The sequence below is a fragment of the Chenopodium quinoa genome, unplaced genomic scaffold (genome assembly GCF_001683475.1).
Source record: "Chenopodium quinoa cultivar QQ74 unplaced genomic scaffold, ASM168347v1, whole genome shotgun sequence".
NCBI classification, from domain to species: domain Eukaryota; kingdom Viridiplantae; phylum Streptophyta; class Magnoliopsida; order Caryophyllales; family Amaranthaceae; genus Chenopodium; species Chenopodium quinoa.
Genome location: NW_018742205.1, coordinates 5,193,634 through 5,221,393, shown reverse-complemented (window position 1 = coordinate 5,221,393; position 27,760 = coordinate 5,193,634). Strand labels below are relative to the sequence as shown.

General features: G+C 35.9%; 1 protein-coding gene across 1 annotated transcript; it reads right to left on the bottom strand.

The window, feature by feature from the left end:
• Positions 1-20,544: 20,544 nt before the first annotated feature.
• On the bottom strand, positions 20,545-21,317 carry LOC110732434 (uncharacterized mitochondrial protein AtMg00810-like). The gene is made up of 2 exons (XM_021912381.1): positions 20,974-21,317; positions 20,545-20,884 (listed from the first exon to the last, which is right to left on the bottom strand). Exons 1-2 carry the CDS (start codon positions 21,315-21,317, stop codon positions 20,545-20,547), a joined length of 684 nt encoding a protein of 227 aa, XP_021768073.1.
• Between the last annotated feature and the right edge of the window lie 6,443 nt (positions 21,318-27,760).

Here is a 27,760-nt window from a genome sequence, read left to right as displayed (position 1 = left end):
TTTCAAGGTTAAAAAATAATGACTCACTAATTTAATCGAGATATTTTTCAACACACAAAACGGGGCATTTATGCTTTTGCCAATCCCGAGCTTAATTTGAGCCCATAAAGGGTCAAAATAACCCCCAAAACTTTACCCGAACAATTTTCGTCATGAAATTCGAGAAAAAATGTTATTTTTATTAATTAAAATAAATGATTAAAATGAACCAATCATATCATAACATGTGTCATGATTAAACCCTAATGACTACCAGAGTTAACGGCCGTTAGTCATTAATGGCACTCGGTGAATTTTTTAAAAAATGGGTGGCATTTGGTAAATTTTGAAAACCTTGATGGCATTTGGTGAATTATTAAAGTAATCAGTGACATTTGGTGAAATAGCCGTTTATTGTATTATACTACCGTTATCAAATGTAATTTACGCCCATAAGTTGTTTTACTCCTTACAAGTTAAGCTAACCAATTCTTCAAAAAAAAAAAAAATGTTAAGCTAACCAAAGTTAGAGAAAGTTGATTTTCAAAATGCATGCTAGGTGATTGATAATTAATTCATCTAGCAAAACTAATATTCTTATTAGAAATGTGACATTAGGAGTCAATTAACAAACATAAATAATGGATTAGAAGTAGTTTACCAATCTCTAATTTAAAACTTGTAAAATTAGTGAATTTTCTCAAGGGTAACAACATTATCATCTGTTTATATGATGAGTCTAATGTCAATCCCAAGGGTAACAACATTATCAGCTTTGATACTTGTATGGATTTTCTTTTCTCGTTTGATTTATAAAATGGACGTAACAGGAAGTTGAGCAGTCGACGGAGACAGGATTAGCTAAGAGTGGTATGCCAATGCATAGCCATCAACCATATCCGATTCAAGCAAATGGTTTTGGGATCGGGTATATGAATGGCACTAGCGGCACTTCTGCTGGTACTGGTGTCTTCATCCCCCGCTCCATCGCTTCCTTGGCGGCTGCTGCCTCCAACAACCGTAAAAATCACCAAAATAATAATCAAGGTAAGGTTATTCTCTCGTATGTAGTTACCTTTCAATTTTCATTAGTAGTGATGATGACCCTACTTAACTCATGATATAATCGTATTGAGCTAAAATAAAGAGTTTCATAAGTATGCTAGCATTCATATCAATCAATGTAGCTTAAAATATTATGAAATTGGACTTGCTATTAATTGTCACTCGTAAACCAAATTTGCTCAATCTTATTAAACTTCTAATTACACTAGTAAATACGAATTTAAGTACACGGATCTTTTTTTTTTTTTTTTTTCATGTTTAAAATACATGTGAAATCTATTACGAATTTATGATTATGAAACTTGGTAATAATGGTTAGAAAATATTTGAGAATAATGGTCTAAATGGCACAAGGACAAATAGTACTATATATTGCTAGAAGAGTTATTACTTGTGCGTCAGGAAGACTACATGAAACAATGATGTATATCTATATATAGGAATAACGCAGTGTACCTGTTTTGGAGGATGAAACACTTTTTTTTTTTTTTTTTTTTTTTTTTTTTTTTTTTTTTTTTTTTGTACAAAGTACAATGTTTAGAAAGAATGAAGAAAACAATACTTGATAAATCAGAAAGTGATTACAATACTTCCTACTTTGTTGTTTGTTATTGTAGCCGACCTTAATATTTTCATGTTATTACTACCATACTCCATATTTCTCTTGCTCTTAGGAGTACTTATACTATTTCACATTTGGTAGCTAGCTAGCTGTTAAAAGTGAGTAATAAATACGGTGAATGCAGTGATAAATAGAGTAAAAGGATTAACAATTATATGTTGTCGTCGTAATAACGTAATGTCTTTTGGATTATGTTACAATAGTCATCATGGAAACTAAACTAGTTAATAGTTATACAAGTATATAATAAGGCGTACTATAATAATACGGTGATACATAGTAGCTAGTACATGTACTTTATATTTCATTATCCCGAACTATTCCATCATTATCAATAATAAATTAAATTGGAAGCATTGATGTATTATTATCTTAATAAATTAGTCTCTATATCAATTCTGAACTCTTTTTACTTTTTTATAGGGTTCAAAATAGAGGTGATACCAAAGAAAGGAGCAGCCAAGAAGCATGAGAAAAGGAAGAAAGTAGAGAAAAATAATAGGTATGACTATCAACCAATTGCTGCTTCTGAAGTGGTACTGCCAAAAAAATGGAGCTACTAAAGACATTGTTATGACCAAGCCGAGGGACGGAAGGAGTAGTAATATTGATTGTACTATTACTTGTATCTTACTAGTAATAGAGTGTGATAGCTCGCTTTTGTTGTTACCCTTGGCTTGAAACATAAATGTTGATACTTTGGTAGACTTTTGAATAAATGCTCCATTTTATATGGAGTTTATTTATAGTTTTTCGGTGTTTCTGCTTGTGTATCTTTTGATCCTGAAGCGCCCTGCTATGTTAGGATGCTTATTGAACTAGTCATGCCAGTTAAAAATTTCAAAGCTATCATAAAGATTTAGTCACAACTTAGAGCTAGCTAGGTCGATCCCTAGGCGTGCCTAAGAAATGAGCAAGAAAATACTATTGACTACAAGTCTACAATTAAGCTAACTCTAGGTGTACGTACCCTGGCCCCAAGTAATCTTCTCTTCCTATTATACCGGAGTATAATCTACTGGCCCCAAGTAATCTTCTCTTCCTATTATACGGGAGTATAATCTACATATTTGATTTTTACGCTTGACAATACATGATATTGACCATGAATGGATGATTTTACGGTACTCATCCATAAGTGACTACCATTATACTAAGGGGCCGTTTGGTTTGCGCAGGGGAATTGAAATGGAATGAATAAAGGGAATGAAAGAGAATGGAATGAAAAATCATTCCATGTAGTGTGTTGTTTGTTGTAAAAATATAAAGGGAATCACCCCCACCACCGCACCACCACCAACACCACCACAACACCACCACCAACGCCCGAAATTGGTTTCCATGGATCTTCATCTCTCATTTATGGGTTAGGGCTTTCTCTGGGTTTCGAATTGGGGTTTCAAGAACAAGGAAGGTGGCCGGATGGGTGATCGGAGGAGGGGGCTGGGTGGGGTTTTGGGTAAGAGTTGTCGTTTCCGGTGTTGCAGGGTGATTTTCGAGGGATGGGGGAGGTGCGACAACCTCCGGCAAGGGGTGAGGGAGGTGCAAACAGGGGCAGTGAGTTCCGACGAGGGGTTGGGGAAGATTTTCGAGTGAGGTGCGAGCTTACCGGAGGACGGCGATGGCCGGGGGGAAAGCGGTGAGATAGCTGGGTGGTGGTTGTGCGGTGGGGGTAGGGTAGAAGGGTGGTGGCTGGTGTAGGCACGGTGGTGTAATGCTGGCTAAGGAAAGGGAATGGAAAAGGCTAGGGGGGTGGGGAATGAACTTAGAGGGATTTGGGGGAATGAAAGGGGTAAAGGGGATTGGAAAAGTGGCCTAACAAACAACAAGAAAGAGAATGATTCCGGTCGATTCCCATTCCCTTTGTTGAATACCCCCAACCAAACGACCCCTAAATTTTTATTGGCGGATTTTGATTTATGTTTTTATGTCAAAATTAATTATAAATAATTTATCTAATTTTAAAAATTCATTTATTAATTATGAAATAATTTAGGATTTTTTTTTAATTTTCCTAATTAATTTACAATTTTCAGTTTTTATTATTACTAAAATTTATAATAATTCATAAGTTAATTATGAATATATATATATATATATATATATATATATATATATATATATATATATATATATATATATATATATATATATATATATATATATATATATATAAACTACTACTCAATTATGTTACAATTGTACTGTTCATATAACCACTTGATGCATTGCCTGGGTCTAAAAACTACTACTGTGTATCCGTATAGTACCACTTCGCATATAGTTTAATTTTAAATAGGAATTTTAAAAAACCATAAACTTTGATACAATGACAAAAAAAATATAAATCATATAGTCTTATCACATTATTTTTTTTTTGGTTATTTATTAATATGGGAAATATAGAAAAATAATTTTTTTTTACTAATTTTTTATTTTTATTTTTTGGTGTTCAGAGAGCCACAAGGGCGGGTTATGAGAATCGATCCCAAGATCTCTTGGAATCGAGAGGGAAGCTTTATTTATATTAGTTAAATTGAAATAAAATACTCTTTAATGGTTTAATCACATAATGAATGGATCTTGTTTTAAATCATATTTTAAAATGAATTTTATGATGCAAGAATTACAAATTTATAAGATATGTATTGAAAATCATAATTTTTTTTTTGAGAAAAAAATATAATATAATATAATTATATTATATATAAAGAGGGGAGTTTTTTTCGAGTCTTTAGAGAGCCACATAGGATTTAATTTTCTTACTGCGCCATGTAGCATTATAAATTTTGGTGGTAGCCAAGAAATTATTAATTTCTTTTAGAATTAAATAATTCAAATGCCACGTAATCAAAATTGGCGAATGAGATTTAAAGTTTAATTTAATTAAATACAATATATTATCTTTTGAAATTAGGAATTTTTTTCTAAATGTATAACGAATGAGAGATATTCACAATTTATCTTTAAATAAAAATATTAAATGAGATACTACGTACAATGAATAAAATAAATTTTTTTATCACATAAATACAAAAATATTTTGTTTTAAAATACAAACAAATCGTGCATCGCACGGGCTTCATATAATCTAATATATATAAATAAAGTAGGCAGAGCATTTGGCGCGCCACATAAGTAAAGGTATTATTTTGACCAATTAAAAGTTAGATTTGTATTTTATTTTAGAATTAAAAAATTCACTCGCCACATAAGCAAAAGTGACGAATGAAATTTAAATTTTTTGACACGTAGGTAAAAACGACGAATAATAAGTTATTAAGATTTGAATTATTTTAAAACTTAAAATTATCTTTTTTAAAAGATGATCTTTTGATATTAGGATTTCATTTTTAAAAAACTATAAATTATACAATTATTATATACAAACACTTTAAAATTAAATATTTGAATTAAAAGGAAAATATATGTTCATTTTTTTAAAGAAAACGTTCAATCAATTATTTTTTTTTTAAAAAAAAACATTTTAAAAGAAATATAAATTATTAATAATTAACTAATATTCTTCAATTTTTTTTAAAAAAAAATCAATATTCTTCAAAAAAAATAAAATAAATAACAATAACGTTCAGTCTTAATCAATATTCTTCAAAAAAAAAAAAACAATAATGTTCAATTTTTATCTAATCTAGCAATCCATTTCATGATTAGATAAAAAAATTTATAAGAGATTTATTTGCTACTCCACAAATATACAAAATAGGATGATATTAAAGATTTGTATACATCCTCTCAAAAATATAATTTTGATTTTTTTTTTTCAATTGTAAATAGAGAATATATATATATACTATACAAAAAACACAAACATGTGAATATTATTTATCTACACTTTTTCATGGTGTGAATTTTTTTCAGGTCTAATTCGTTGATTAACAAAAAATATTGGAAATAATGTAAGTATATCAAGGCTTTCTGATGGTAAACAAAATAAATTGATTGTTATTCATTATTTTATAAGATGTATGTTTTGTTTTATTTTACCTAATCTAATTATGTTACTTATCGTATTAAATTTTGTTAAACAACTTAATTGTAACTTAATATTAATTATTCTATATTTGAAGGGATTATGTCCATGCGCCAATTGAAAGAAATTTCTTCAAGCACTTATAAATCCAAAAGAGAAATGTGTGGATTGGAAAAGTAAGGGTCTGTTCTCTTCAGCTTATTTCCAGTTCAATTCAGTCCAGTTCAGTTCCTAATTTCTTTCTCTCATAAAATATTCAGTTCAGCTCAGTTCAGTAAATCAGAACAAGCCTTAAGTCAACTATAATGTTACAATAGTAGGGAAAAAAAAAATTAAAGATTGTAAGAGATGTCTCTGATAATTTTGATTTTTTTTTATGTATTATAGTTTCTGGTAGAATATCTATATTATTATTGTAAAAATTATTGTAGTAGTGTATACATATAACTTTATTATTAAGGACGACATATGATAATGAAATTTCATTATAAAGATTTAATTTTATTCAATTATATTAATTTTAGTAATGCAACACTCTTGGTAGTATATATATATATTTCATTTAACTATTTAAAAATTTATAAAGTCATATGTTTTACTATTACTCCCACCGTCTTTATTTTAACCTTGTAGTTTTAGGTTTACTTTATTAATTTTTCATTTTATAAAGTTGATACGGAGTAAAAGAATAATGGTGGTTTAAGTTATTGTTTGTGAAAGAAAAATAGTGATTCTATAACTATATATGTATAGTGGAACAACGTGTTTTCATTATACAAACGAATCATAGGTTAAAAAAATGCGAATAGGATTATGATTTTATTCTAATATTTATCATACTTATAATTTTCATATAACTAATATTAAGTAAATTAAGGTCGCATTATATGTTGCATAAAAATAAAACAAATTATCCGTTTTCTAACAAGCAAAATAATAAAAAAAATTATAGGGTTAAATAATTAAGAAAATAATCTTTTCACGAGATTTATGTATAAAAAATCGTGTATCGCACGGGCTTTCATTTAGTATAATATATTTTAGGATGAAAAATTAAAAGTTTATTGAAAATAAAACTTTAAAATAACTTTTTTTTTTCCTGAAAAATCTACCTGATATCGCTGATATAACCTCTAACTTTTTTTTTTTTTGATAAGGTCTTTCTAGGCATATTTATGTATTAGTCCCTAGTATAGATCTAAAGTTTCTTATTGAAGATCAAACTCTATTGTGGGCTTCGGTTCAAATAATGATAAATTTTATTGCTATTAGGTAGTGGCGGTTCTGGGCCGGAGCAAGGTGGTCGACGGAACAGGGCCCCCAAATTTGAGGGGCCCCAAAATTTAGATATATATAATTAAGTTTGGCATAATATCCTGAAATTGCAGTTGATGTAGTGGTTAGATCAATTGCCTTGTGTATACAAGGTTTTGGGTTCGAGACATGCATCAAACAATTTTCTAATTTCTTGGGGAGCTGACAGTTGGCTTTGATTTCCTCAAATTCATTGAATGTAGTCAGTAGTCTTCCAAAAGCTCCACCCAAAAATCAGATTTCTTTTTTCCCCAAAATTTTTTAATCTACTATTTCAATTCCAAAAAAACTCTTTATCTTCTAAACTCTATATTTTTCATTTACTTTCTTTTATTATCTTCTTCATTTTCTTCAATTATTCAATCAGTTTTCAAAATTTTTCATCTCCCAAAATTATTTTTCCCTATATTAGTTCATAATTTCAACGGTTAAATCTTCAATTTGAAGATGAAATTAATTATTAAACCATTGTTAATCTCCCAATTTTTCCTATATATGCATTTTATTTACTCTTTCAATTTTACAAATAAAAAAGAAATCTTTAAGATAATCTTAAATCCAAAGTTCTTTTCAACTATTGTGAGATAGGCTATAGCTAGTAATCGGAAAAAAATTCATCACAAACCTCTTCGGATTCACCCCGGTACGACTTTTTGTTAAATTTTAATATCTGGGTATGTTGAATTATTTCTTGTTGTTTAATTTAATTGCATTTTTCTGATTTTTATTAACTTTTTTTTGTTGAATTTTGTGGGTGGGATTGTGAGAGCAGAAAAAGGCCCCATTTTAAAAAGTTGAACAGGGCCTCATAAATAATTTGCAATTTTAGCCCCGGCACTGCTATTAGGTGAATGGAAACCCTAGAAATAATAATCCACCGTACTCTCTAGTCCGTTTATGAACTATATAAACACAAAAACCACAATCTCAAAGCTCATAATCCATCTCATCTATACCAAAACACTCAACGCTCATCATATCTTTCGGTGATCTGAAATCCCTAGGATAGCCTTCTTCTCTACTATGAAAAACCAAAGTGAAAACCCTAAAAGTGAAAGTGAATGTTTGATCAGCAATGACACCAAAAACAACAACTAAAACACGTATGTAGCTTATAGTGTTAGCACCACCAGCGTGTTTCAAAATATTCGACAATGCTGGGTTGCTGTCGTCCTTGGAGTTTTTACAGAGGGAGCCCCAATTCCTCAATATGAGAAACACTTTTGTTTCTCATAATGACATTTTGGAAAATAATGCGATGTTTTTCACTGATGGGGAACGCGTATATGTCATGAGAGGGAGCCCTGATCTTGACACATACCCATGAGTAACAAAACTATAAGCTAGGAATTTCATAGTAGTACCTACACTTCTTTTATGTTATTTGGGCTTTATATTCTCTACACATTCTGATAAACATGGCAAAGTCCCTTCGAGTTTCAGGCTGATTCTCTTAAGGTTGAAGTATTCAAAAATATGAATATAAATACCAATTATAACAGTTACAATTTCAGCCTAAGCCTCTCCTTATTTGCGGAAGAAGAACAACTTATTGTCAAAAAAGAAAATATAACAGAAGAAGAAGCCATATTTTTTCAAGACTCTCATAGTGTCAATACAATATTACGGAGAGACACTTTCTACCACGAAAATCGAGCCGTTTTACCAAGAGATGCATAGCAAGAAGAAATTGCAAATAGAGATGAGTAATTGTTGGGAATATAGGAAAATATATTATTGTGATATATTTTCCATATATATCTTATGATATTATATTTAGGATAATAATATATCTTAGTGATATGGAAGTTTATATGATAGAGTTTATATTGTGTAGGTTATCTTATGTAGGCTATAAATATTAGCCAAGATCATCAATACAATTAAAACTATTCTCTCATAAATAATTTGTCAGTAATGCTACCAAGTTAGCGGCTGACTCAATAATCGCTTTGTTATTCCAAAAAGATTTGAAATTTGATGTAATTATTCAAGGTCATTATTGGAGCTTACTTCATGATTGGGGATTTTCCAATTGTGAAGTGGTAACTACTTGTAAGGGAATCAAGGTTCACTTTTTGCCCTCATATAATGGGATGATTATAGGGAGTATGATTGGCAATGAACTTCGTTGTAATTCTTCAACTCCGGACTGTCATTAAATCCAAAACTTATAATTTTTTTTATTTTTAAATTCTTATACAAAACAAGAATAAAAATAAGGAAAAATTGTCCAAAATAATTTGAACTTTGGCTCATTTGCGCAAAATAATCCCAACTTAGGATTATTTTTTAATAATATAATGCGAACGAGTTTTCTTCTAATGGTCTCAACCGATCATCTAACTTGTTATAATAATTTATCTAACACTTCAGTGTATAATAGGTAAAAAAAATAAATTAAAAAAATTAATAACTAAAAAACCCACCACCCCTTCCCCCACTAGCCCAATCACCCTTCCTACCAAGCTCTCCGACCCCGATCCCTACCGTGCCTAGACCCACCCCACCTCTCCGCGCCAGCGCTTCCTATACCCCCTGCGTCGCCCCTAATAAACTACCACCCCCACACTGAAACCCAGATTCCTACCCCCCAAAAATTCCTCTCCCCTGCCACATAAAGCCCCCAAACGGCCCCTCAGCTACCCACCAATCGCTAATGTTTCGAAGGTGGGGGAGGGGCGGTTAGGGGGCTTTATACGGTGGGGGAGGGGTTTTTTGGGATTTTTTGGGGGTAGTGATATGCCAATTTTATATAGTGATTTACTCTCGTCCCTTGGTCATATTTAGAAGTATTTTTTGCTCTACGAAGCTACTTTTATTACTAATATGCGTTTTCTAGTGTTTTCGTATGTTTGGTATTATTTTATAGGAAGTTGTAGATTTGGAGCTTTTTCTCGGACTTATTTGAGCTACTACGAGCATTGGAGTAAGATCATATTCTTATAACCACATTCCGAAGCCCAAGACCGCATTGGAGCAATCAAACTGGTGATGGCTCGGTGAAGAAGAAGAGACCGAGGCATTGGATCGAGTTATAAGGACCCAAAGAGGAAATCCAAATTGGGCCACGAAAGAGCTCAATCGAAGAAGTTCCATGATGCCGAATGCTCGCCCGACCGGGGGAAGCCCTCGACCTGAGGCACACGCCTGGCCAGGTGAGGCAGCAAGAAAAGGAGTAACTCTCCACCAGGACACGCGCCCAACTAGGCGCGAGAAGAGGAGTCGGACACCCGAAGGCGGGCCCAGCCGGGCGAGATGGCGCCCGACCGGGCGCGTGTTTCTAAGAAGCCTAATGACGTTTTTTACTTTGTTTTAATTTAGGATTTCTAGTTTAAGTATTTATACGCTTTTGTTAAGCGAGAAACGATTACGTCTTTCCATTAGTTAAAATTCCATATTTTAGTTTTAAGCTTTTGATTAATACTCTTGTTCTCTTAATACTTTTGGTTTATGCAATTTCATATTTCTGTTTACTTTGGTAACGATTTCTTTCCCTTTTATTTTCAGTAATTTAATTGCTTTGATTAATCATGTCTTGTTTTATTGCTTTGCTTAGTTTAGATTTAAATATGTGTGAGCAGTTTTATTTCTAGAGTTTGTGGGGATCGATAAATAATATGAAGGGGTAATTTATTATTGTTGATTTTCAATGCTTGATTGATTTCTTATTGATTGATTTAATGCTATGCAATTAGATTTGGCCAGGTTTAATTGTATGAGTTTGTGATATTGATTCGAGATTCGACAGATGAGAATTGATGTTTAGGCTTAGTTTCAATAGGCAGGTTAATTTATAAATGGTTAAGTCAAGATTCGAGAGATGCGATTTAATATCGGTAGATTAATTTTGTGATTGTAATATGTAGCGAAAGCCCTTTATAATCTGATTAATTGATGCATTGATAATTGATTGTTGTGTTTTACCCTGAAATATTATTTATTGGTGAACCTATACCCTAGGCTTTGATTTATTGATTTCTCCCTAGTTTAATTTGCTTTAGTTTATTTATTTTCCTTAGTTTAATTCTCACAAAAAATAACTTGTTACTTAATAGTTTAGATTATATTAATTATTTAGGAATAGAAAGACTTGTTTCCCTGTGAATTCGACCCTACTTCTCAATCAACTCTATTACAATTAGTAAGCCATTGAAACAGATTTATCACCTATAAATCAGCTTTTTGCCTTTTCTTTTGATATTGTAAATGATGTTAGAGAACATTATATGCATGCTAGTCTATTTTAAAATGAACTCATATGGTTGGGACTAATATTTTGGTCTTGTATACTTTGTGCAGGGTAGAACTTCATTCATATGGTTAGGCATACTAGGGAGCTTCATTATGTTCGTTGGTGGTGTGGTGAAAGTCTGGCAGGGTTTCATCAAGGTGGAAGAATGGGCTGAAGACCCTCTGAAGGACTCCCTGATTGGCAAGGTATAAAAGTGGAAACGGACCTGCATGTAATTGTTGCAGCAACTCTTCTTCTTCAAGCATTTGACTCAAGGACATAGCTTTTAATTCTCATTGACCGTGTATTCCATTTCAACTATACTCTGATTTAGCATATTAATCTCGTTGTCAAAGTTGACAATTGTTTTACAAGCTTGTTTCCCCTGTTGGAAACTATCTTAAGGCGTCTTGAACTCTATGTACTTGTGTAGGTATTTTCGAATGGTAATCATCTCTTAATTGTATAAACTACGTAATCATCTGAAATGGCCGGTCTTCTTTCCCTTACTAATTGTCTTATTGGTTCTTGCAGTTCATAGTTCTCTTCTTGAATTGTGAATGGTTCATCTACTACCTTTTCATTTTTGTGGACATCATTATGTTGCATTTTTTCATTTGGTTGTGATGGAACAATTGGTACAACAACTTTAGGAGAAACATCAGGTGAACCAGTATGATAATTTTCAATGAACCTAGCATTACCCTTCTCAACTATCCTCGTACTATGGTTAGAATAATAAAATAATACCCTTTTGACTCTTCAGGATATCCAATGGAAAAACCACTAATTGTCCTGTGATCGAGTTTCTTTTCATCAGGATTATATAACCTTATTTCAGTTGGGCATCCTCAAACAACTATACGCCTTAAGCTAGGTTTCCTTCATGTCCACGACTCATAAGGTGTCTTAGGAACTGCCTTACTATGTGCGTGCTTAGTTTGCTTTCCTTTGATGCAATTAATACACATATCTAAATCACTAAGATCATCAATTGAGGAAGAATTTCAATTTTCATCAACTCAAAAAACATTTCTTTAGAAATGACCTAATCTTTGATGCCATGAGAAAGAAGAAATTTCATTCGATGCACTACGCTCGCTTAATGCCTTGACTTTCTATATAAAACAAGGATTTCTAAAAATTTAGTATCAAGATTGAACCTGCAAAGTGAATCAATCAAAGTACCACTACCATATACTTAATTATTCTTGTACAATGAAAATCCACCATGTCCAAATTTAATTTAAAATCCTAAATTATCCAAATTACTACTAATAGATACAAGATTGTTAGCACAATTTGGAACAGAAAGACATCCTTCAAGATCTTAACAACATCCAGTGTTTAAAATCAATACATATGTCCCAATTCTTTTTATTCGTGTCTTCATAGTTCATCCTTCTTTCCATGAACAAATACTGCTCAGTTTATAGAGAGAAGAAAGAGAGAGAATATTGTTTTTCTTGTATTACAGAAGAGCAGGAAGCACAAGTACATAGCTAAATATATACAAGAATCCCTATAATTAGGGAGAGTATAAAATATAGAATACATGATTGAGAGGATAGTGCCTAGATTCAAGGAGAATAATGTGAAAAGGATTTTCAATCCTTATTACGCCCCCTCAAAATGGGCTGCAGACTAGATAGCCCGATTTTGGGAGTTAACTGGGAGAATATAGTACGTGACAAAGGCTTCGTAAGGGCGTCGGCTAGTTGATCATTAGTGAAAATGTATGAGACACGAAGTTTCCCAGCTTGAACATTTTCCCTAACAAAGTGTAGTCTAACGCAAGGAGCTTCATTCTAGAATGGAAAACAGGATTCGCGCTGATGTATGTAGCACCTGCATTATCACAATATACAACAGGCATGGTGGAGAGTGACTAGCGCAGCTCGAATAGAAGGTTTTGAACCCAGAGGAGTTCGGCAGTGGCTGCTGCAACAGCTCGGTATTCAGCCTCTGTTGAAGACCGAGCTCGTGTTTTCTCACTACTAGAAAACAGCTAATCAACGACGGCAAAAATCCGTCAGAAACCCTGAAATTCTGTCGGAAGGCACCGTCACATTACATGTTGTAGGAATTTGGCGATATTCCGTTGAAAAGGTCCATTCCGACGAATTTTGTTCTGTCGGAGTCAAGTTTGACTTATTTGAAAAGTCCGACGCAATGTTCAGATGGAATTTTCCGTCGGTATGAGTTATATTCCGACGGAATTTTCCGTCGGAAGAAGTATTCCGTCGGAAAAAGTAAATTCCGACGGAAAAGTCAATAAAAAAATAGCCCTGCTCACCACCACTCCACCACCCTCTAACTCTAACCCTAAGCCCAGACCACCCAGCGCTACCTCCACCACTGAACCCAGACCCAGATCCTCCCCACACCTAGCCCAGATCCTCCTTACCTAGACCCACCTACGCCTCCCTACACCACTAGCTACCACTGAGCCCACCCACGCCTCCCCACACCACCATCTACAAACCACCACAGAAACCACCATTCCCCGCCCTCCCCAACCACCACCGAAACCCACCACCCACACCCAGCACTGAAACCCACCTTAAACCACCACCCACACCAAGCACCGAAACCTACCTAAAACCACCACCCACACCCAGCATCGAAACCCACCTAAATTCACCACCCATACCCAGCACCGAAACCCACCCAATAAAACATCAAAAAATTCGAAAAAAAACAATCGAAAAACATCAAATATCTAACAACAAATTAATGAAAAAAAAAACCGAAAAAAACAACAACAAAAAACCGAAAATACAACAAATTAATTAAAAAAAAAAAGATACGTACCTTAATTCGACCACACAAAACCTCGAAAATGAGTTTACGAGGCCAAATTCGACCATGAAAACTCTAGATCTAGAGTTTTCATGGTCGAATTTGACTTGAAAACCTTCGTTTTAACCATCAATTGTCGAAGTTGTTGTCGATTATAGCGGTTTGTAGTTGTTGTTGACGGTGCGAGAGTGAGAAAGAGAAAAGAGCAGCGAAGAAAGAGAAGAAGATAGAATGAAGGAGGAGAGGAAATCAAAGAGGAAGAGAAGAGGAAAGAGGAGAGGAAAGAGAAAGAGGAAAGAGGCAGAAAGAGGAGAGAGAAAAGAGAAATGAAAGGGGAAGGGGGAATTTTCCTACGGATTTAAAATCCGTAGGAAATTAATATGTTCCGACGGAGTTTGAGGGAAATTTCCGTCGGAAGCAGTAAATTCTGAGGGAAAAAAAATCCGTCGTAATATTTCCGAGGGATTTTCCGTCGGAACTAACATTTTCCAGCGTAATTTTCCGACATATCCAATTTCCGTCGGAAAATTCGAATTTTCCGACATATCCAATTTCCGTCGGAAAATTCGAATTTTCCGAGGGAATTTCAGTCCGTCGCAATGATTCCATTGGAATCCGGCCTATTTCTAGTAGTGTCTGCTTTCTAGATGTCCAGAAAATTGGTTTCCTACCTAAGTACACAATATAAGCTGTGGTGGAGATGTAATCATCTTTGTCACGAGCCCAATCCGCATCAGAGTATGCATGAAGATTAAGAGGAGAATCTTTGTGTATAACAAGACCCATGTGTGATGTACCATTGAGATAACAAAGGAGATGGGGAAGGCTTTTCATGTGGACGTCCATGGGTCTTTGCATGTATTGAGCTAATTATTGACAGAAAAGGCCACGTCTGGACGAGTGAGGCTTAAATATTGAAGACTTCCATCCAAGGAGCGATACTCAAACGGGTCAAGAAGAGGACTGCCTTCAAAGAAAGAGGAGGGTGAGTAGCAAGAGGAGTAGCCACTGGTTTAGCATCCTCCATATTAGCCTTACATAAAATATAATTTATGTACCTAGTTTGACTGAGGAAAATCCCTTTGGAGTGAGGCATGACCTCCACCCCTAAGAAATAAGAGAGTGCTCCTAAGTCTTTTAGGAAGAACCGAGACGCCAGCTTTGTGATGAATGACTCCAAGGCAACCGAATTATTGCTAGTGATGATGATATCATCAACATAAACAAGCAAGAGGATAGTAATTCCATGCTCAAAAAAAGTAAACAAAGAGGAGTCAGACACGACATTTTTAAACCCAAGAAAGAGAAGATGGCTACGAAGTTCATTATACCAAGCTCGGAGAGCTTGTTTTAAACCATAAAGGGCCTTGTGGAGTTTGCATACATGAGTAGGATGAAGAGGGTCGACATAGCCAGGGGGTTGAATAGTGTAAACATCTTGTACCTTGGAGAAAGGCGTTATTGATGTCAAGTTGACGCAATGGCCAACCGTGAGTTACAGCAAGAGTGAGAACAAGACAGATGGTAGTGGGTTTAATCACGGGACTGAAGGTTTCGCCATAGTCTATTCCATCACGCTAAGCAAAGCCACGAGAAACATATCGGGCTTTATGTCGGGTGATGTTACCTTCCTTATCATGTTTAATACGGAAAACCCACTTACAACTAACAACATTTTGAGAAGGAGAGAAGGGAACTAGAGACCAGGTGCCATTTTTCTGGAGAGCAACAATTTCTTCATCCATTACTTTCCTCCATATAGGGCTTTTTAAGGCTTGAGTAATTGTTTTGGGAATGGTGGAAGCATGGACTTCTGCATTTAGGTTGAGTTTGTTTATGGGCTTGCGTATGCCATGTTGAAGTCTTGTGACAATTTGTGGGGAGGGGGAATCATAGGACGGTGATGAGGGAGGAGAGTGAGATGTGGGAGAGGATTGAGGCAAGGAAGTGGAGGAAGTATGATCATGCGAAGAAGATGCCGTATGGGTGGGTGGAGAAGAGGAGTTTGCAGGAGTAGTGTGTTGTGTCTGACTTGAGGAGCATAAAGTGTGATCATCATGAGATGAATGAGTAATGGAAGGTAAAGGAGGAGATAAAGTAGAAATGGATAATGGAGCCCACTAATCAGCCAAATTAGTAGGGGAATAGGTGGGTGGGTGGGTGGAGTGAAGCAAAAGGAAATACTTGTTCATTGAAGTGTACATGGCGTGAGACGTATACCTTTTTAGAATTTAGATCAAGACAGTAATATGCACTTTGTGATGGGGAGTAGCCAATAAAAACACAAGGAGTGGACTTTGGGTCAAGTTTATGAGATGAGTAGGGTTTTAGCCAAGGATAGCAAAGAGACCCGAAACACCGAAGTTTGAGATAATTAGGATGGTGACCAAACAATTTGTAATAGGGTGAGACATTTTTAAGAGTAAGAGTGGGAAGCCTGTTTATTTAGATAAGCCATAGTAGAGGCAACATTATTTGACCAATATTCGAGAGGAATACTAGCATGAGCAAGAAGAGAAAGGAAGGTTTCAACAATATGTCTATGACGACGCTCGGAATAGCCATTGTGTTGAGGGGTGTGAGGTGGGGTTGTAAGATGAGAAATGTCGTCAATAGTAAGACAGTTTTGAAGAGTTAAGTATTCACCCCCATTATCGGAGTATAAGACCTTGAGAAGAAGTTGGAAGTATTTTTCAACAAGAGATTTATACCGGATGAATATTTGTTTTGTGTCCGATTTTTGCTTGAGATTGTATAGCCATATATATTTAGTATAGTGATCTATAAAAATGAGATATTACTTAAAACCATCATGGGAATAAACAGGAGAGGTCCAAAGATCAATATAAACATATTCAAGGGGAGCTTTAGAGACAATAGAAGATGTAGCAAATGGGAGTTTATGACATTTATTACAAGCACACAAGTTACAATCTAAAATAGAGATATTAGGGACATTTATTTTATTTTCAGAGACAATTTGCCTAAACACATTCCGAGAGGGATGGCCTAAGTGATGGTGCCATGTAAGAGAACTCATTGTGCTCGTGTAGGTAGTAGGAGGAACGAAAGGAAATTCTTAGATGCCATTACTAGTTTTCCCTTGGAACAGAAGATTCCCCGTTGAAAGATCCTTCACAAGAAAAGAAGAAGAAGTGAAGGTTATAGAGATATTATTGTCAAGACATAATTGAGAGATAGAAATGATATTTTTAGACATGGATGGAACAAATAGAACATTATTTAATGTAAGAGAAGAGATAGAACAAGAACCAAAGTGAGATATTTTGAGACCCTTACCATCTCCAATGATCAACTCTTTGGTACCATCATACGGGGCATGGAGGGATAAGTTATTGAGATCGGTAGTGACATAATGAGAAGCCCCACAGTCAAGAAGCCATTGACCGGAGGAAGATGGATTGGATAGTTGAGTGTTGTGAGCTTGAGGTGTGTGGATGGTCTAAGGTTTTTGAGAGGAAGTATAACGAGAGGGGGGAGTAGATTAGGAAACTGTTAAATGAACAAAGGACATTGCGCAACCACATGACCTTGTTATCTACACCATTAACATTTACCAAGAAAGGGGCGTGGTTGTTTGGGAGTAGGAAGGATACCTTGAGTGTTTTGCCGAGGAGGAGGACGATTGGAGAATTTTGAGGATGCAGCAAAAGCAGTGGCTTGAAGGGAAGAGTCATGGCGTTAAGATTGTTGAATAGAGAGCTCTTTGGTAATGAGTTTCTCATGTAGCTCTTCAAAGGAAATGGTGGAGTCACGGGCATTAATAGAATCAATGACAGATGTTGACCTTTTTGGTTTTGATGGACAAACTGACAAACTTGACTAACAAGAGTTTTTAAGTCTTTGGTGAATAAAGGGTTCAAGCACAGTTCGTTTCGGAGTAGGAACTTGATACAAAGGATGCGGAGTAGCATCAAAAGGCCTCATGCAAAATCTTACGATCTAGTGTTAAATGTAAACACTCAAAATATAAGTTAGTAAGGAACTCGATGACTTACGTTATAAATAATACTACTGGAATAAAATTGTTTTAAAGATTTATATAAAACTGTTTTTAAATAAATAGATTTATTTTTGGGAAAGATATTAAATATTATCTAAGTAAGTTTTTCGAATAAAGATAATTAACTTTAGTTGATTATCTTAAGTTTTAAAATAGATAAATATTTTTAATATCTTTTTCAGAATAAAATATATTTAAAGAAAATCTTTTTAACAGATAAATTTGAAGGAGTCAAATAATTGTTTTTAAAATTGCTTGATTATCTCAAGGCAACGGTTTTGTGAAGCATTATTTTAGTGAAACAGTTATTTACGTGGGATAAGGAGAAGTTTGAGAAACTTCCACTACCCTGACTATTGTCACGATTCTCCACTACTAGTTAGTGGATGTTGACAGGTTAGTGGTCAAGGTGGGAGTTGAGGATCAAATTTCTCTATATAAACCACGAAGCTATTCATTGCAAAATACACCTCTTAAGCTTCTATATTCCAGTATACTAAATAACGTAAAGAGAGTTCTTATCTTTTCTTATATTCTTGGGTGTACTAGGTATTTGTAATTGCAATTTGTAATCAAGTACTTGGGGTTTGGGATTGTGAGTTTTGTATTAGTGAGGTTAAGGAAACTTCATAGTCGAAGTTTCTATGAGAGTTGGGAACAAGTTCCAATCTTGTGGAACTTGTTACGGGTTTGAATCTTCACTTGTAAAAGAGTTTATTTACATAGTGGAAATTTACAAAAGCCTACATCATCTCTCTTTACTGTTTTACTTAGTTAAATTCCGCAAAAAGTTGTAAACTTCACCTACTCTACAATCAACCCCCCCTCTTGTAGAAGCCAGTTATACTTTCAACAGAGTTATAAGAATCATCAAGACCGGTGAGGATTTTGTCAATTAAATCCTCATCTTCAATAGGCTTCCCTAGTGCAGCCAAATGATCGGCACATTCCTTCAAGGAATGCATGTAATCAGTAATGGAGGAACCGCCTTTAACAGTGCGATGAAATTTATCCTTGAGTTGCTTAATGTGACTACGAGAGGGGAGAGCATAGGTGTTATGGAGTTTATTCCATAGTTAAGCCGAGGTTTTGGCTTGAGAGAAAAGAGGAACTAGATTGGGAGAGATGGTCCCCATAAGAGCTCCGAAGAGGATGCGGTCTTGACGAACCCAAAAAGTATGCAGTGGGTTGGGCTCTTCATTTCCGTCAACGACGATGGTTGCAAGTGGACATGGATGACTCTTATCCACGAATGAAAGAATATCGTGACCCCCTAATAATGCCTCACCTTGGAGTTTCCAAGAGAGATAGTAGTGGGCAGTTAGTTTGATAACATTGTGCATATTGAGAATGATGAATGGTTTTGCAGGATTGTTGGCATTGGACAATTGATAGGAGGGAGAGCCGTTGTTGAGAAGAGCCATGGTGGAAAGAAGCAGCGAAGAAGAGGATGGTGTTATTTAGGACCAAGAATCTGATACCATATAGAGAGAAGAGAGAGAGAGAGAGAGAATATTGTTTTTCTTGTATTACAAAAGAGCAGGCAGCACAAGTACATAGAAAAATATATACAGAATCCCTATAATTAGGGAGAGTATAAAATATAGAATACATGATTGAGAGGATAGTGCCTAGAATCAAGGAGAATAATGTGGAAAGGATTTTCAATCCTTATTACTGTTATGTCTTATGGGATGGATCGAACGGAATCCCTGTTCAATAGGAGACACACGAGTGGTAGTACCAGAATCTAACGACTAAGTACTTTTACGCACTTGTATAAGTTTCGATTCAAAGCAAAAACAACTATAATGCATATCTTTTCTTCTTGAGCCAAGCTATTGTTTCTTGAAGTGTCCAGATTTCTTACATAAGAAACACTTCTTTTCCTTTTGGATTTGAGTTTTATGACCTTTTATAAAAGTCTTATCCTTCATCTTGTTCTTGTAAACATCATGTCCTATAAGATGGATTGCTTGTTCCTTTCATATTTCTTTAATCTTCCCTCTTCTTGAACCAACATAGCTTTCAATCATTGAAAATTCCATTCAATATATTAATGGAAAGAAAGTAAAAGTTCCCTTCATGAACAAAAAATGTGTCATACTTCGACTATGGAATCTTCGAGGGATGTCAGGTGCTAAGGATGCTATACAACGATGGCAAAAAGGCAAGGAGATTTTCTATGTACATCTTCTTGCCGAAAGCTAAGGATGGGTTGCCAACTCTCATGGAAAACATCAAGATGGATGCGAGCATGTTTAAGGACAAAATCGAGCTCAAGAAGACACGCATTGACAAACTTTCAGTTCCTAAATTTGACTCTTGGGGCCTATGAAAGCTTTAGGATTGACAATGCCATTTAATAAGCATGGTGAGGATCTTTGAGAGAATATTTGCCGTGCCTTTCTCATTGATCATGAAACAGTATATAATACAAGCGTAAGCTAGGTTAGGGTTAAGGCTAAACTAGTAATTTACAAACTAATTACATACTAGATTATATACATAATCTAACACTCCCCCGCAGCCAAAGCGGGAGGACCATGAACGCTTAGACTGTCCCGAAAATCATCAAATAAAACCTTAGGCAGACCTTTGGTGAAGATATCTGCAATCTGGTATCGGGAAGGCACATGTAGGACACGTACTTCGCCCCTTTGAACTTTCTCACGAACAAAGTGAATGTCCATCTCAATGTGTTTAGTGCGCTGATGCTGAACCGGATTACTAGAGAGATAAATCGCACTAACATTGTCACAATAAACCAATGTTGCTTTCGAAATAGGAAGAAATAGCTCGAGCAACAAATTGCGAATCCAGCAGGATTCTGAGACCACATTGGCAACCCCTCTGTACTCTGATTCACAACTAGACTTAGACAAAGTGGGTTGGCGTTTGAAGACCAAGAAATCAGATTGTCACCAAGGTATACACAATACCCCGATGTGGAACGACGAGTATCCGGACACCCGCCCCAATCTGCATCCGTGTATGACACAAGGGTAGAAATAGGAGATTTATGCAGTTGTAAACCAAAATCTGTCGTACCCTTAATGTATCGTAGAATGCATTTCAACGCATTCATGTGCTCAACACGGGGCGAGTGCATAAATAAGCAAACTTGTTGAACTGCATAAGAGATATCTGGTCGGGTGAATGTCAAGTACTGCAAAGCACCATAGAGGCGCCGATAAGAAGTAGGATCGTCATACAAAGCACCCTCCTGAGTACTCAATTTGCCTTTGGTGTCAACAGGAGTAGCTGAAGGCTTGCAATTTGCCATTCCTGCTTTTTCCAAAATTTCCTGCGCATACTTCTTTTGAGATAAAAATAGACCACTTTTACCTCTAGTAACAGCAATACCCAAAAAAATAACTCAGAGGACCCAAATCCTTCATTGCAAATTCAGAGCTGAGCCGAGAAATAATATGTCGGCGGAGAGATTCCGATGAAGCAGTAAGCACAATATCATCAACATATAGAAGTAGATAAGCAGTATCATTACCATGGCGATAGATGAACAAAGAGGTATCATATTTGCTATTAGAAAAGCCAATAGTAGCCACAAAATCTGCAAACTGTTTGTACCACGCACGGGGTGCCTGTTTGAGACCATAAAGTGACTTGTCTAATAAGCAGACATGATCAGGTTTATTAGGATCTCTGAATCCCATAGGTTGATACATGTAAACCGTTTCATTCAAATTACCATGTAAGAAAGCATTTTTGACGTCCAATTGATGAATTTGCCAAGACTTAGCCAAAGCAATGCTAAGAACCACCCGAATAGTAGCCGGTTTAACAACCGGGCTAAAAGTCTCATCACAATCAATGCCTTCCCTTTGAGTTTTACCATCACCAACAAGGCGAGCCTTATGCCTCTCAAAAGACCCATCAGACTTAGTCTTATGCCGAAAAATCCACAATGACCGAATTATGTTCACATTCGGTGGTCGCGGAACCAATTTCCAAGTACCATTTTCAATAAGAGCATCATATTCTTCCTGCATAGTAATTTTCCAATTATGGTCACGAAGAGCGGTAACCGGGTTCTTTGGAATGGGTGATATGGAGGTGGTAGTATGATGTGTGTGGTCTTGGTATTTGGGATTTGGTTTCACAATTCCATGCTTGCTACGAGTAGCCATGGAGTGCGTGGGCATTGGGGATGGTGCGGGAACATGAGTAGGAGGGGAAAGATGCGGCTGTGATGATGGGGAAGAGGTGGCAGCAAGCTGCCGTGGTGACACAGGGGTGGCAGCAAGAGGAGAAGGGGGTGATAAGGGTGAGGCAGCAGTGGGAGAACATGGTGATGAGGGTTCGTGCTGCTGCTGCACTACCTCGCTCACCGCGCTGTGTGGGGCAGGGGGCTGTGCGGGCTGAGCAGACGCAGCAGTTTGCTGTACCCTCCCCACTCCAGCGCCTGCTGGATCCCGTGTGGGTGAGGTAGCAGCAGGCTGCTCCTGATGCTGCCGCAAGATAGGGAGAGGAAGGGGACCTAAGGCATCACCCAAAAAATCATAAGTATGTTCATTTGGGGTATGAATTTTAGAAAATGGGAAACCCGACTCATCAAACCAAACATGCCTAGCTATTATAATTTTACGACTCGAGATATCAAAACACTTGTAGCCCCTATGATTAGACGGATAACCAATAAAAACACAAGGAGTAGAACGAGATTAAAGCTTGTGAATTTTAGTGGAAGGAAATAGAGGGTAACAAAGACAACCAAACACCCTAAGATGAGAATAAGCGGGATGTTTTTGATATAGAATTTGAGTCGGAGATTTATAGCCTAGGAGTTTGGTAGGAATGATGTTATGAAGGTATGTGGCCATTTCTAAAGCATGATGCCAAAAGGTAGGAGGCATGGAGGCATGACTAAGAAGAGTACGAACAACATTGTTGATCGTTTTGATTTTTCTTTCGGCTTTGCCATTTTGAGGAGAAGAATATGGACAAGAGAAGCGAAAGGTCATGCCATGTTGTTCACAAAATTTTTGAAATGGAGTGTTGGTAAATTCCGTGCCATTGTCACATTGAAAAGCTTTTATTTCTTTTTCAAATTGAGTCTTAATATATGTTCGTACACTAAGAAACAAGTTGTGAACTTGGGATTTGGATGAGATAGGAAAAGTCCAAAGAAAATTCGTGTAATTGTCAAGGAATAGAACATAAAATTTGTGACCAAGAGAGCTAACAATGGGAGAAGTCCATAAATCACTATGAACAATATCAAAGGGCATAGTAGTAAAAGACATAGAATCATAAAATTGCAATTTCATTAATTTTCCCAAAGGACAAGAATGACAAACGTGATTTGTAGCCTTATTACAATTTATGAGTTTACTACTACGTAAAGAGCTAAGAATTGCATTTCCCGGATGACCTAAACGGGAATGCCACACACTACGAGAAACAACTGCAAAAGCTGACGGAATAGAATTGGAAATGACTTGACGATCATTGAAGAAGGGATAAAGATCGCCATGGCTATTACATCTCACTATTTTGCTCCCCGTCTGCAAATCCTTCACAGAAAACCCAAACGGATCAAATTCAATTGACACATGATTATCAATAGTGAATTTTCTAACAGAAATTAGATTTTTGACAAGTTTAGGCACGTGTAGGACATTTTTGAGTTGAAGTGTGTTTCGGTTTAAGGATTTGTGACCATAACCATGAATTGGAACTTTGCTACCATCACCAACAATAATATTATTATTATTATTTTTGCTCAAATGAAAATATGACGACAAGTTACCTTGAGAGTTTGTCATATGTGAAGTAGCACCGGTATCCATGTAGTAATTCGGGTCGGCAAGAGACATTGTATGCATAGCTTGCTCGATGTTGGTTGGCACATATCCTGAGGAAGAAGGAGGAGGAGAAGACATGAAATATGCCTGCTGTGGACGAGCACCGAGAAGACCGAGCTGCTGTGATTGAGGCCTCCCATCCCACTGCATTGGGCCTTGACCCTGTGAAGGGTACGGACATGGGGGAGTGGCCCATGGTGGCTGAGACCAATAAGCCCAAGGAGGGGGGATACATCCACCCCTGCTGCCCCGAGTGAGAATGCTGCGCTGAGGGCTGAGCTTGCGGTGCTGACTGCTGGGACTGGTTGTCCCGCCCACCGGAGCCGGCGCTGCTCTTCTTACCACCCTTCCCTTTAATTTTCCGACCACCGCGAGCAGGTGGCGCACCTCCACGAGCAGAGTCAGTCGCGGAAATACCCCTCCCCTGTTGCGGAAACGACGCTGGTTGCGAGGTTTGAGAGAGGAGAGCTTCCTCACCGGAATCTGGAATATCAGATGCATTGCTCTGCTCTTCCAATTCAAGCATGGAGCGCAATGCCTCAAAGGAAGGCAGCGGATCGAGGTGTCAAACAGAGGATCGAAAGGATTTGTAGTCATCGGTGAGACCCTTCAATAATTGCAGAGCCATTCGATGATCAGAGACCGTATCTCCAACGTTCCTCAGATTATCCGCAAGAGTTTTCAGATATGAGCATTACGGTTTAACACCATCAAACTGTTCAAGCTTGGTGTTTGTGAATTGTGCATCAAGGGTCATAGCACGAGCAGCCTTGTTATTTAGAAAGAAATTCTCCAAACGTTTCCAAGCGTCGACCGCTTTGTCATCGGGGTCGGCAATGGTGTTGAGCAAATCAATGGATATTGTCCCATATATCCATTGACGGACAAGGTCATCAAGACGTTGCGAGAAAGCCAATTCAGCAGCAGAAGGTTCGGGTTTCTTAGCAGAGGGATCAACCAGTGGAGGAATGATAATATCAATTACCATATTTGCGCGGCAGTGAAGTTGAAAGAGAGTTCTCCAAAGGTTGTATTGAGTTCCCTTGTAATTCAGAGTAACCGGAATACATGTCTTGATGTTGCTAACAAGTGTGGTCGGATGTAGCTTACTAGAATCAGCCATTAGAGAAGAAAAGAAGAAGAAGATTAGATGAGCGGAAGAGAGGTAGGGTTTTGGATTGAAAAACCTAGACTCGTGATACCATGAGAGAATATTTGCCGTGCCTTTCTCATTGATCATGAAACAGTATATAATACAAGCGTAAGCTAGGTTAGGGTTAAGGCTAAACTAGTAATTTACAAACTAATTACATACTAGATTATTTACATAATCTAACAATCTTACAGGATTTATCAACCTTCCGAATAAAGAACAAGGGCTTTATGTCTCAAAGATCGTTCAAAAGTGTCGCGTGGAGACTTATGAAGAAGGAACCAAAGTTGTGGCTTTCACTAGGGTCCATGGTGTGTGCCCTCAAGCGGCACCGTATCGTCCTCCACCGCCACGTCCAATAAACTTCGTGGCAGACCATCCCTTTATGTTCATGATTAGGGAAGATTTTTCAGGTGCTATACTCTTTGTTGGCACATTGGTTAACCCTCTACAGAAGTAAATGATGAATTTCTTTGAGAAAATTCAAAGAGATCAGAGGTTGAGTGCTTAAATTTCTTTTTGGATTAGCCATGGTTTTAAGTATTATAGTATTACTTTTAAGCATTGTACTCTGATAATGAGAAATTTATTTAGAGTTTTCTGTAAGTATTACCATAGTAATGTATGTTAAATAGGAGGAATCCAATACGAAGCAGGGCCGTCCCAACTATTACGGAGGCCTGTGCAATTATGATTTAATTAGGCTCTCTTGTAATGTATCGTCTCAAAATAAAAATGTAGAACATAGATAAAATGCGCTACTTTTGTAAAAAAAAATTATTTTGAGTAACAACGAAAATATAAATGCAAGTAAATGACTATTTAGAGAATTAGAGTTCTAAAAATAAAAAATAAAAAAATGAATATTTAGAGCAACTAAGTGAAAATTAAAGTAAAAAAAGTGCTGTGAAATACGATGTAAAACTTCAAGTGAATGAAAATTAAAGTGAAAAAAGTGCTGTAAAATACAATGTAAAACTTCAAATGAAAATTGAATATCAAAAAAGGATATATTTATTAGTTCAATTCAGTTCAGTTCAGTTTCGTTCAGCAAATTCAAAAATATTTCAACCGCACCCTAAGTGGACCCAAAAACATCCAAATAAATGATGTTAAACTACAATAACTCGTGATAAATTGAAAATTAAAAATTAAAAATTAAAAATTAAAAAATTTCCACCGAAACAGAAGAAGAGAGAGAGCAAAAAATATAGGAACACAAAGTGGATTGGGGAAGAAGAAAACCTTGAAATAAAGACGCATAGTATTGAAGAACTTAATTCACAAACTAGGAAAAAAAACACAAAATAATTAAGCGAATTAAACATAATTATGCAGCAATTAGCACTTTCTCCAACTAATTCCTCAAGAATGATTCTGTCTTTTGCAAGAGTTTTGAGCACTTCTCCTCTTTTATCTCTTCTCCGAAATTCAAGCAACATTTTCAGAAATAATTACAATGCCAAGTTTTATGTAAGTCTTTCTTTCTACTTTATAATCTAATGATATTTGTTACATTCTTGTTTCGAGGTCAGACTTTGAGCGTTATTTCTTTCATAATGTATTGATAAGAATCATTAATTTGGATAAAATTTTTTGCATGCACTTGTAATTTTTAGTATGAATTTTATTAGTAATGTAATCAATTTTCTGGGTTTTATAATGCATGATGAAACTATGAAAAGCAGAGTGTACGTTGAGTCCTCTTGAATTTTATATGCAATCTTGAATTATGGGAATTTGTTGCTTCTTTCGGATGAACTTGGTATTAATAAATTAAAAGTGATTACATAATGTGACTTGGAATTGTTGTTTTTTTAGCTAAGATGCTGTATATTATGTGGAGTATCTGCTCTATTCCATCAAAGATCTTACAATTCGCATAATTGCATTCTAGGCAATATCTATTGCAGATTTTTTACCTTACTATCTAGTCCTAAGAACTATAGAAAGTGTATATTAAGGTAGTCACTTGATAGTTATTTATCTATATTTAGAAATTACTAGATAGGACTATAGCTTTTCTCCATGAATAGTAGGATGTCATATACTCGTACACCATGTTACTTAGACTATTCATTTTGCCCCGAGTGTATCCGTGTCGGACACTAGACACTTGGACAGTGGTAAAACATTTGGACACTCATTTGTGCTAAAATCTAGAAAAATCTTCAAAAATTAGTTGAGTCAAACACTTGGACTTATACACGTGTTAAATATGGGTATACGAGTTCGAGTAACATACATAGTAGATTAGTCATACGTTGATACGTATATATTGTTGGAAGAATTGTGCTTAAATTTCAAATGACACATACCCAATAATATTCTGTGTAGATTGATTCGAATCATTCGATCATAACAGATTATAGGAGAAACATATTTGACTGAGCTCTAAGTTCATGGTTAATGAGCATAAGTGGTTTACCATAAATTAATCCAGTACTATAGTTACAATATGCCATTTCAATTCTTTTGTTTCTAGAATGACAAAAAAAAAAAAAAAAATTATTAATCTTATCTGTTTCTATGGATGATACTAGTTGAGTAGTTGGTGTAATCTAAGGCCATGACGCCGTTTCTGACATAACCATATAATTCGGTCATGAGAATTATTAATCTTATCTGTTTCTATGGATGAATGGTGGTAGAAATGGCTTTAATTTCAATCGCTGACGAATGCATCGGCTATATGGCTAATGGGCAGGGCTCTAATCTCGTTGCATAAACTTGTTGCATTGTCTATAT

Bases quoted from the DNA above. Each gene is read 5' to 3' on its own strand.
- LOC110732434 (XM_021912381.1), bottom strand. From the start codon at position 21,317: ATGGCAAATTGCAAGCCTTCAGCTACTCCTGTTGACACCAAAGGCAAA. The intron at 20,885-20,973 runs GTATTGTGTATA...ATCAGAGTACAG, and splicing joins ACTCGTCGTTCCACATCGGG to AGGGGTTGCCAATGTGGTCT.